Below are 12,665 nucleotides of genomic sequence, written 5' to 3'. Positions count from 1 at the left end.
AACACTGGTTTTGTACAGCTCAGTGCCCTGGATTATCAGCCACTCTTTGGGGAGGGACCAAGTTATTCAAGCACTGATGTAGAAACTGGGGGAAGAGACAAAGAAAGAGCTCACACACACACGCGCGCGCATTCAAGTTTAGGTTCCTTGCCTGAGGAGACTTACTTTCCCACTGGCCACTCAGCACCAGGCTCCTGCTAATGACGATGTCGATCTCTCTGGCACCGTATTGCACAGCTAGCTTTATTTCAGCCAGTTTGGTTTCTAGAGGAGTTTGTCCTGATGGAAACCCAGCAGCCACTAGCAAGGAGGCAGGAGGAAGAAAGTTTGTTTCATAAATTCAACATAAAATTTGCACTAAAGAATGCAACAAAGAATTTGAAAGCTTTTCTTTTTTAAAAATTAAATGTCTATCACAACTCAAAAATCTAAAGGCAGCTCATGTTACTGTCTCCATACACAATAAGCATTATCTTCCTCCAAGGAACTGATGTCCAGCAAGATACTACAACCACTTCTTGCAAAAAGGTCTCTTTCACATGCCTTAAATTTTTCCAAAATGTCCTACACAAGTAAAATATCTATGGCCTCCAGCAGAATTGAACAAACAAGGAGAGAACTCATACATGAAGCAACACATCTTTTTAAAATTCTCTCCAATTCTTCTAAGAAGCGTTTCAGGTTAACTCCCAGTAATACATTTAACAGCTAAATCACAATATGGTAAAAACTTTTTAATGTGGCCTACTTAGGATTTCCTTTATGATGTTTAAGTACAAAAGCTAAAGTCAATTTGGAAATGCAAGAAACAACGGCTGTCAGAGATTCTCTCTGACACAAATAGATATAGTATTTATTTTTCCCTACACAATGAAAAAACTAAAAGAAAGCACAGAAAACATGGATCTTAGCATAAAACACCTGATCTAACTTCAAAGTTAACCCCTGCTTTGAGCAGGAGGCTAACTAGATGACACCCAGAGCTTCTTTCCTACACGCGTAATTCTGTGATCCTATTTCTTGCTTATTGTAGATTCAGGACTTGTCTCTCATGTGGTGACTGGAGAAGAACTGGTGCTATTAGATTTATGAGTAGAAGTCCTGAACCTGCAGGCTGCTCAGCAAGCAATAACCCTTGCCTTTTCACACAGCTTCACTGAATTCAGCTTGTAGTATTACACTTAAAAGCAAAAAAAAAAAGTAATAATGATGGGGGAAACAAAACAAATCACAGAACCCAAAATTTGCATTAGAACTCCCAAAATGATTACTGTAGTTCTATTATTATTAGCAGTTACTTATTGTCTACTGATTCTTTGTCCAGCACACTATCTCAATTTCTTTTGTTCAGGTGAGGGGAACAGTGTCGGGGAACAAGCTGCCCCGAGAAGCTGTGGATGCCCCATCCCTGGAAGTTCCAAGGTTGGATAGGGCTTTGAGCAACCTGGTCTAGTGGAAGGTGTCTCTCCCCATGACAGGGGGGTTGGAACCAGATGATCTTTAAGGTTCCTTCCAACCCAAACCATTCTGTGATTCTATGATTCTGTATCTTAAGGGACTTTCTGACAAACTTCCAGCAAAACAGACTTGGCATTCCTGATATGCTTGAAGTTGAAGCAAAACAAAAGATAACAACTACCAGAAGCAAATCCTTCTCTCCGTTCCTTTCCTTCCACCTAACTTCCACCTTACTCTCTGAAGGAAAAGCAAATAGAAACTTCCAGCTTTTTCTACATATTTTATAGCATAGAAAGATTTAATTTTCAATTTTAAAATAAAACTTACCTGAAGCTACTGGTATGTTGCAACCAGCAGCCTTTAAGGAATTAACAGCATCAGCAACCCTTGCAGGATATACACAAACTGCTGCAACGGTAATACCTGCAAGAGACACAGTTCACTTCTTCATATGTGCATTTCCACCTTCTCTAGTGCAATCCATATAACAAGCACTTGTGTATTGTTTGTACCTCCTACTTTTGTATTTTCACGAGGACCTTAAACATCTACACTAGGGATATCTGTTTTATTGTTCATGCAGTTCAGGTGATTCTGCATATCGTTACCACATTCATGTTTCTTCACCTGACCTTGGGAATAAGTTTGCATTAGCAGGAGTTCAAGCTACAAGATTTTTATTGACAGGTTCACTGTTTAATGCCATACAGTAAAGACATTCTCAGTCAATAGGATACTGTGAGAGAAACTGTTGCCAAGCTCCATTCTTACCTGTTGAGCCAGACTGAGCCCAGCAGCAACTGAGCAGTCTTTATGTTAATGCAGTTCTACTGCATTTTTAGTTAAAATGCTATTCTTTCAAAGTCTTAGATAATTGGTCTCATATTAAATTTTTCAGCCATCTGAAGAGTCCATAAATCTAGAAAGACTATCTTTGATATTTCACATATATGGCTAGAAACCAGACATCTGATCTCCCATTATGGTTTTATACCATATGACTCTAATTGGTGGACAAAGGCCCACATAAAACAACTGAAATATTTCAATAGTAGAAGCATGCCATGCATGTCACCAAGTTCGTTCTTTTTGCTAGATCATCATAAGGCCAACATAGCTGGACAAAAGTCAAACAGCATTTGCTGACACACCAGCGATTGTATCTGGAAAAATTCAGAGGCACTGCTCAGATTTAAAGTGGTTTTCTATTGAGTCTTCATTTGCTCTGAATTTGTATTGGGTTCAATCTTGGGTGTAACATTTGAACTTCAGACAGAGCCTGCTTGAGTAATGTCAGTGAAAGCTTTACCACTAGTTTGTAAGGGCTGTCTTCTTTCCTTTCAACTGTTGACTTAGCTGGGAACTTTGTGTGTGTATACATGGTACACACACAACCACATACATATCATGTATACATGATACACACACAACCATATACACTCACTAAAGGACTGATTCCTTAAAGCAGACTGGGCTGCAAAGATGTCTCCTATCATAATTACTCAAACAAGCAGGTAACAGATAATACTTTCTGAAGGAGAAATAACATGCTTACAAGAGTGGAATGCATCTTTTCCAACAGGCAGAGTAGCAGACTTGCAAACTTGGTAGTTACACAGAGCAACATCATCTAAGCGTGAAATCCAAAGTCACATGAATATCCTCCCTTCTCCAGTTTAGAAAGGACATCAGCAGATTAATGGAATACTCAATTAGTTACACCTTAATGCACTGTTATTAAAACACATACACTGAAGTTACACCACTTACAGCTTCAAAATCAAATTTGCTCATTATGTACCATAACTTAAAGTGTTTCCCTGACTCCATGCTTTACTGAAAATTGAAAAAAATATCAAGGAAATAGACAGTTTTTCTACAAACAGAACAAAAATGACCATACCTTTATCATGCATATCCATGGCTTTCAGCAGATCCTCTCTGATGGGATGCTTAGCTTTGAAACACATTCTGTGAACATTTGAAGGAGTATCGTCACCTGAGAGAGTGGTAAGGTCTATACATGTGACAGCTTTCAGCAGCCAAGCAGCCTGCAAAGAGAGTGAAGGAAGGAATACAGTATCTCAGTTTATGCTTCCAAAGCCAAACTGACTTAAAGGATCCAGGAATCCAAAGCCTAGCTCTCACTCTAAGAATCAGGAAATGTATGGCATATAATATGGAGGATGTGCAAAGAATGGTTTATGACAGACAGGGATGGCATAAATTTTCACATCTTAAGCAATATCTAATAGTACAGAAAGGATTTGGAATCAGAAGTCAGCTTTTTTGGTGTAAAAGCTAACTACCTAACAGGACTCTAAGAATCATACAACATTTTTAACTGGACAAAAAACATTTAGTTTCAAATCTAATTCTCTAAAACAAGGATAAAACCATCACCTATGTGAACAACCTTACTGTTTCAGTATGTTTCATGCTATGCAGTATGCCTGTATCTTTAAAGCTGGTATGCATGGTAAATTATACATGTGCTTAAGAAGCAGCACAGGTTTGCAAACACAAATAACCAGATCAGTGTACATGTCAGCAATTTGTACACTTGCACATTTTTATGTCTGTTCTGCTGTGAGAGTGAAACATGGAAGCAATGGGAGGTAAGAACCCATGTTTCTTAAAACAGGATCTATACACCGGATGTTTCCACTTTCTGTTATGTGAATCTGAGATAAAATATATATAAATTGTAATTATTTGGAGAAAAAAAAAAAACAAAAAACAAACAAACAAAAACAAAAAACACCACAGCATAAGAGCTAAATTACAGGGCTAAGGCAGCGTTCAGTTGAAAATGCAACAGAACATTAAAAGACTTATTGATCAGAGCACTGAACAAAAGCAAAACCAAAAAATTTTCAAGCTTTGTTGTTGAACAAAAATTGAACTTGAAACATTGTTTTGAAGTATTTGTTAAAGGTCTTCCAGTAAATTCTCATTTACAGTAATGGCTTCACTAAAAGTAGACATCTTTTGGTTGGCACTTGTTCAACAAGGGGAGAGGTTGCAGTAGCAAAATCTATACAGCAATATCACAGGCAATGCCTCACCGACCATTCTGCTGTATGACGTGATTTGTCAATATCTGCAGCAAAACTTCTTGCTTCTGCATGGAGGTATTACTCCGCAAATCTTAAGAGGCAGGCCAGCCTACAGACCTGTGCCACTTTGCTAATGGGAGTCTCCTCTCTAAACTTGTAGTAAGTATTACACCAAAAGCTTCTTTAGGGTTAGTAGAATGAGTAATGAGCTGTTACTGGCCTCTGTTAGTCTAAGCCTGACTGCTTGCTTCTAAGTGATTTCTACTTTCCCCCTATAATACTTTAGAAATGTTTTTCACTTTAAATGGTTTAATTTATCTCTTCCTTGGATGCTTTTATCCTTCATTCAAAGGATTTTTTGTCTCATCTATCATGACATAAATCATAAAGTCATCAAGACAGGTGTAGCACAGGAGTTCCATGAACTGGTACAAACTTCATTTTTTTAAAGGGATTTTTAAAACATGTATCTTAAAATGATGTATCTTGGCTAATCTGAAGATAGCCAAGGTTACAGAATACCTTCTGGATCTTCTCACTGACAGTATAATGTCCAAACTCAGAAACACTGAATTGCTAAGTTTAGTATCAAGTAGGAAACTCAGGAAATGCTGAGCTAATCTCCAATCTTTAGCAGCTTATGTCCATCTTTTTATTTACTCATAACATTCAAAGCACAGACTTCCAGGTTCATCTAGCAGGCAGGAAGTTACTCTCTAGCAACTTATAGTAGGATCTTATGCAGTTCCCTCAAATTGTCACCAAACCATGGTCTACAAGATTTGTGCTCATCCTGAAGGTAGCTTCGGCCAACCCAGAATGGCTGCCTGACACACTAAGCTCAGAATGTCAACTATTTTGAGGATTTTCTTGAAAAAATAGGTATAATTAAGTGATTCTTCCTTTGTTCTAATGAGTGGCATTATCAATATTTCTCCTTGTTTGTTCTGCTTGCAGCACAGTTGTTTGGTGAACCTGGAATCAGCTTGTCCTTTGGACACTAGTTACAGCCCCACAGCTGAGAGCTCACTGGGAGCTCTGGGTCTACTCCATGGCATTTCTCAGCCTCTGCCTTTGGCTGAACACTGCCAAAGTGCTTATGGCACTCCTGCATCCAACTCTGCCTGCCAGAGCTGTCACTGAGGCGGCAGAAGCCAGCACGTGGCCATGCCTTGCTTGCTCTGCTTGGCAGCATTTGCTTACCTTGCTGAACTGACAGCTTTGCATTTTGATTCCCATCTACGAATTGAAGAAGCCAAAACGTGCACCAGGTCAGTATCTGTCATTTCTGCCAGCAGGGCAGCAGAGGCTGACGGTAACTGCCAAGCCCCTCTAAACGTGTGTTCAATGAATACGAGACAGCCTTGTACAAAAGTTAATTTGCACCACTGGCTTTACAAGTCGCTTACGTGCATGAATGTATTTTATAGTAAGATGGACAATAACTGATTGTTTACCGTATCTTAGCAGTTGAGAAGTCAGCCCCCATAATGTATGTGGCCTCTTTTCTTCTTTTTCTCCCTGCCTTACACCCCCCCCACTTTCCAAGTCCCATAGCCAGTTCGGATTTTTGAGTTTTAGGCAAGCAGTATTTAAGCAAAGAAATCACACATGTTGGGCGTGTTTAAGTAAACAACAATCATCCAGGTAGGTCAAACTTGACAGGGACCACGACCATATCTTACAGCTTTAAAATTAAAAAATAAGAAGGCTGTGTGCAAAGAAGTCTGTCTGAGAAACAGAATAAATGTGGTGGGATAGTAATATACAATTTAATCCACTCATGAATAAAGATGACTGAAATTCATTTGCGGTTTTGCCACTCATGAGTTATAAGGTTTTTAACTTGTTTGGATAAACGCGTCACCTTATTCCATCCCATCATCATCAAATACAAATTATTAAAATAAGACATGGACAAGCACATCTTTTAAGTTTACATGCATCTTGAGCAAAATTCAATATTGCAGCCTAGAGAGGGAGAGTGACTGCTTTAAAAATACAGGAACAGAATGCATAAAAAGAGCACTTACTTGCCAATTACCTTTCACAGTTCTCCATTTCTGAATTTGTTCTGCATGCCTCACAACTGCAGGTTGGTTCACATATACTTTTGAGATCCAGCCAAGTTCTGGGGTGGGAGGAAAAAGAAAAAAAAGTCTCTCATCTATTTCTGTGTTATTTAATGTACCGCGTGGGAATTTGGATGAAAGTTGTAGCTTTGTTTGGGTCCTCTGAAGAGCACGTTGTGCTTTCATATCCTTTAAAGGGCTTGCACACTTCTCACTGTCCAAAACATCATACTACTAACTTCAGTCAGGGCATCTGTGAACTGGATGTTTCACACAGCATGTTTTCTTTGCTGTTAAAACTTAATTAACTTAAAGCTGGTGAGAGATGCTATGTTTCCAGTCCTGAACTGTGAAGTTTATTACACATGTAGTAGACAAAAACACACCAAACAGCCTTCTCCCATTGCTTGCTAATTTACTTCTTGATTCCAGAGTACGGTAACATTTATTCAATCCTTTGCTTGTTTGCCTGCAACCAGGATCCAATGGCATTGCGTGTGTGCGTACCTTTGATTATAGGATCTCTATCCCACATGGCACCAAAAACTCTGTACAGACCTCTGTGTAATAATGCATTTAGGTTGTTTTTGTCTAGAGCTACTTTCACTGAATTTGCTATTAGGAGCTGGCTAGCTGCAAGTCTCCAAATGCAGTGAATTCCTGGGCAGCACATCTATCTGCCTGGAAGCTGCTGAGATGTATGCCTGCCTCAGAAGTGCTCACCTTGCCAAGCACCCCAGGGGAGTTGTTTCCCCATCTTCCATCTGTGAATTTCTTCAGATGCCCGCTGCAGACAGTCTGGCTCACAATTTCAATGAGTTTCAGAATCCATAAACAATAACCAAGTCACAGAAAAGTGGATGCTCAACATTTACATAATAATGAAACTGTCCAAAACCAGAAGCACTAAAAAATGGTTACCTCTTAATGAAGGGTAAGTGATAATGGAGAATTGATAGTTCAGGGCCTTGCATCTTGAAATTTCTGCTTAGTATGATAAACTAGAGGTGCAAATTTGAATGTTAATAAACAAACTCAAATCCTCCTGCTCATAGAAGGATACAGGTAAAGGAAAATAGAACATCTTTAAAAATCTCCCGTATTCCAAAACATAATTAATTCTTCTAAATATTATTCATATAACAAAACTATGAATATACTCTGAAGACAATATTAACGATCATCAACCACTAACCATCAATAAATCAGCCCCATCAATGGCAATCATTGATTACCATCATCAGTTAAGGACTATATATGGACACCTGTTCAGATATTAAGAGATAATAATTCTGGGTAATCGATTAATTATTAATCAATCAATTAATTTATTAAGTGCTTCTCATCTGTGGGAGTATTCTTTCTTGCTGTATTAAGCTTGCATTAAAAAAAAAAAAAAAAAAAAAGCAGTTAGTCAAAATCATTAATTTCATACAGAAATCTTGTCCTGAGTTTTTTCTTCCTGTTTTTTAGTTTTAGTAACATAGAAAAGCGCAGGACTAATACACCAGCCAAAATACGTGTAAATACAAGCTTGTTTTCCTAATGGGACTTACAGAAAACACTGGAGAAACCAATTTACGGTAGAGATGACTCAGTTGAAATGCAGGACAAAGGCATGAAAAAGTTGGACTAAGCCTTGTTCTATAAGTCACCTCGCGACTGCTTTTCTATTACCACCTATAAGTAATAATATAAGCCGTACCTGCAGGCAGGGTCAAAATGTCGACCAGAGGAAGTAAACAAAAGAAGGAATTTTAGGATTTCTAGTATCAGAGTCATTGTATGGTGAAAAAGGAGGAGCTAGCGAAGTTACAAACCTCTGTAACAACAAACCCTCATTAACTCTCTCCGTTTGAAAAGCCACAGGCTAATTCATTGTCTCAAATGCAAGCAGCTCATCTGGCACGTAGAATGCAGCTGAGAAGAGCTATAGCTACAATACTTACGGCTAGATCGTTCCTTCTTTTTGAATGTCAATAAATGTAAACCACAAACATGGACAGCTGAAATATAAGCTACATCTGCAGTTGCTTTAAGGTCAAGTCTCCTGGGTGATCAGCAGAGAACATAAAACTCTTCCCATGGGGCCACCATAGGCGATACTTGCCAAAGCCCATTGGAAAATATAAATGAATACATAGACAAATAAAGGAAACACAAACTCTGTGTAGTGATTCTCCTACTGTGTGCCAAGTGTTCAGGTGAAATCATTTAACCATATTCCAATTTGTCATGGTAACTTTTGAACTCTACTGAGCATACGTGATCTTTCAGCTCCTTTAGAAAATATGATAAAGTCAAAGAAGCCAGTTTACATGAGGAACTCAGCTTCTAACTCTCTAATAAGGATCCAGAAGCTTCAGTTAATCTACTCTAACCCATTCTTTCTACCTTACGGAAGACAGCCAAGAAATCAGACTTACTCTAAAAGCTACCTTATACACAAGAGTTTGGAAGAATACAAAGACAGCATCCACTCTGTTAAATATGGAAAGTTTTCAACCTCTTGGCTACTGGAGCATAAACCTGAATTTAAGTGATAGAACAGCAGTTGCCTCCATGGGAAGGTTAACACTTTGTTACTTATTATTTGGAGAGGATTTAATCTAATATATCTTGTGCTGGACTACTAGAGACACGCCGTTACTATATCCAGCCCTACCTGACCTTTGGGCATAGCTTCTCAGAAGGTCTGAGAAATCTGTGCAAGAAATGGAGCCCTGCACGTTAGATTAGGTTAAAGGAAATAATCAAGGGTAATGCTCTTTGGGCAGTGGTGGGAGAAGTAATGTTTAAGAAATTCACAATCAATGTGAAAAAAGAGGTGGAAGAATAGTGGAAGTGAAATAAGCCACTAATTTGTTAACTCATATTCACCCATTGCTGCTTTTAAAGGAGTGGGTACCTGAAGGATGATATGCTTATTCTTATGGTCCATTCAAAACAAAACAAAACAAACAAACAAACAAAACCTCTGTTCAGAACCAAAAAGCCCCATATGTAAAATTTAGTTTTACCTGATCTCCTCAGAGTGGGAAATCACATGAGAAAGTCACCATATGCCAACTCATCAGCAATATGCACACTCGGTTCTTTGCAGTACAATGAAAGACACTGGCTTAAACCCTTCAGTCTCACCATGCAATACATTTTACCTTCTGTTTTTAATATCTCGAGACCAGTCATAAAGGTAGCTGACGCACGGTAACCCAATCTAATTTTTGTGTCTGAGATTTTCGTTTCCTTGAAAGACCACAGAATTTGGACGCCTGAGTCTTTTTTGAATGTGGGACATTAAACTGTGCACAGCTTAAAAAAAATAAAAAGCTTAAAAAAAGAATATCAGAACTCCATGCAAAACATTAGGCAACTTACAAAGAGAAATAAAAACGCTGTAATAAAAAGAATGCAAGGCAAAGAAGGACAAAGGTGCTGGTAATATGCAGCAGCAGATGGAGACTCGTATCTGACACAGATCTTTTATTCAAGCCCACTTCTCCATTAATTAAAGCAGCGGGCAACTGAAAACAAGTATGTCTCAGTGTAATTGTCTCTAAATAGACTTTCAAAGTTTGCTGTGTGAGACCTCGCTAGATTTTTAAATATAAGTGTCTCTATTCAGAAAAATCACTTACAACGCCAGCTTTTTTTTTTTTCAATTAAAAAAAAAAAATCAGAATAAAACCATTATTTGAAATAGAACTGACCGCCTTTGGATTCTGCCCCTCCTCCACTCCCCCAAGCTTTATGATTTAGTATCTGGCTAAGAAAAACTATATTTAATTAGGCTCATTAACCTTGCAGTGTGAACACGTCTTTTTTTTTTTTTTTTAAATAAGTCATCTGCTAGTCATCTGCACAGTCATGTGGCTTCAGGGATAAAAGTAATTAAAGCAGTTACACTATAGCTAATTAGCCAATATTCTGTAATCACTCTTCAAGTTTACTTTTTCCTCTGAAGACATTTGAAAAAATCATATTCAACATCTTAACAGGAAATTCATCTCCTCCCTTTGAAGAACATGACTCCAAAAATACCAAGCATTTCCTCAGAAAACAATAAATAAAACCACTTCATTAGTATAATTACATAAATATCTAAGATATCTAACATATTCCTCATGAAAAAAAAAAAAAAAAAGACTAAGCTTTTCAGAAGCTTTGGAAAATGTGTAGCTGTTACCCTTCAGATGGCGAAACAGAAAGCTAAAGAATGCCTGAGGCTGTAGTTTCACAAGCATTTCAAAGCAGCGCTGTCCCCAAAAGAAGCTGCCCCCCCAACTGTTTATTTCCTTTTCTGTGCCAGAAACAGCATGTGTGCTCCTGCTCTTACTATGAACACATGATAAAATGGGTAAAGAAAGCGATGAAAGCTATTATTTCTGGAGAAGCTAATGTGAAACTGTGTCCTGAACCTTCAGTGGAGAAATGAGGTATTCAGTTGAACATGGGCTGAATCCAGCTGGCCATGCAAAGTTTAAGAAAAACACTGAAGAGAGAGAAAAAAATCCAGGATCAGGTCACATTGTACAACAGATTTGTTACCAAATAAGCTGTTTATGGCTTGGGGGTTATTCAGCTTCTTTGACATAGAAGCTGAAATCACTTTCCCATAGCAACTCTTGCCAGAGACCGATGTTATTTTCAGACAGGTCCTTCTTATATGGGAGAAGTTCAGTCTGCAAGTCATCAGCATTCAGGTACACAAAGGAGGACACCAAGGCATGAGCTCTGAACTAGAAATAAGCTCTACTGGCTCGCGACATTGGTAAGATCATATCATCTTGGCTATGGATCAGATGAAACGGCTCACAGCATCCTCCAAAGCACTTTGAAAACTGCTGATGAGCCTTTTCTTAGAAGGTTGGCAGCTCCACAAGCTGCAGAACAGTGGGAGCTTGCTTTCCTGCAGATCTCAGTCTTCTGCTTCCACCCTGCCTTTGGAGACCTCTCCTTACCCCAGTAGCCCAGCTGTCCTGTTCTGGTCCTTATGACTATGCAGTAAGACGGGACATTATTACTTGGATAAAACCAAAAAAAAAAAAAAAAAGTTGTAACAAGAAGCCACATAATTGCTGAGCTGTGCCTGCCTTTCCCTCAGAGCAACTACTTTGGTCATTCTGCCCAGTGATTTAGATATTTCTGAGACATCTATCTTTCTTTCAAATTACAGCTGTCTAGCAGATTCAAACAGTGTTAGAGAAGAAACAGTGAACGAACAGAACCACTGTACAGCTAAAACCAGCTATTAATATATTAGAACAGAATTATGCTGTCTTGAAAAGGGATGCAATGCTTCATTATCTAAATGCCATTTACCAGTGGGCTAGCTCTCATATGTAAATGGCTCAGAAATACCAACTATAATTAAAAATATCAATTTAAACATAACAAATATATTTCTGGGCCCTTCATCTAGAGGGACTGAGCAACATGGATAGATTTTTTTTAATAGTCCAAGAACATACTTGGCAAAACAAGTGTAATTAATTATTCATTATTCAAAGAATATATATGTGTGTGTGTGTGTGTGTGTGTGTGTGTGTATACACACACAACAAAAAATAATCAGAGAATGATTTGGGCTGGGTGGTCTCTATCATCCAGTCTTTCATCCAACCTCCTGCTCACAGCAGGGCCAAATCTGAGCTCATACCATGTTTCTCAGGACTTTATCCAACTGCGTTTTGAGAGCCCCCGAGGATGGTGACTGCACAGACTCTGGGCAACCTGCCCCACTGCCTGACTGTCCTGCATGAAGTTTTTCTTCATATCCAGTCTGAACTTCTCTGTCTCAGGACAAGTCTGTTGTCTTATTTCATCTCATCACGCAAGCCAAGAAGAGCCTGTCTCTGCTTTCTTGATGCCCTCTCAACAGGGATGAGCGGGCTGTTGTTAGTACCCCTGAAGCTACCTCCTCACCAGCTTAACTCAACCCAGCTCCCTCAGCCTCTCCTCACAGGTCAGGTGCTCCAGGTCCAAGCTGTCTTGGCAGCCCTCTGCTGAACTTGTGCCAGCTTGTCAATTTAGTGATGTCTACAATCTTCATGAGCACCAAGTCTCTCACCTCCTC

At 38.8% G+C, this 12,665-nt stretch overlaps 1 protein-coding gene across 1 annotated transcript in view; it reads right to left on the bottom strand.

Moving 5' to 3' along the window:
- The window catches only part of DERA (deoxyribose-phosphate aldolase), a 64,990-nt gene that overhangs the window by 48,674 nt on the left and 3,651 nt on the right, over window positions 1–12,665 (bottom strand). The window contains exons 2-5 of the mRNA XM_027461793.3: window positions 6,551–6,648; window positions 3,362–3,509; window positions 1,786–1,881; window positions 166–300 (exon numbers count right to left, since the gene is read on the bottom strand). Of these exons, the coding sequence (XP_027317594.1) occupies window positions 166–300; window positions 1,786–1,881; window positions 3,362–3,509; window positions 6,551–6,648 (477 nt within the window). The remainder of the gene's footprint in view (window positions 1–165; window positions 301–1,785; window positions 1,882–3,361; window positions 3,510–6,550; window positions 6,649–12,665) is intronic.

This window comes from Anas platyrhynchos, chromosome 1 (genome assembly GCF_047663525.1).
Source record: "Anas platyrhynchos isolate ZD024472 breed Pekin duck chromosome 1, IASCAAS_PekinDuck_T2T, whole genome shotgun sequence".
Lineage (NCBI taxonomy): Eukaryota > Metazoa > Chordata > Aves > Anseriformes > Anatidae > Anas > Anas platyrhynchos.
The sequence above is the reverse complement of the archived record's forward strand: the minus strand, read 5'-3'. Positions and strand labels throughout refer to the sequence as shown.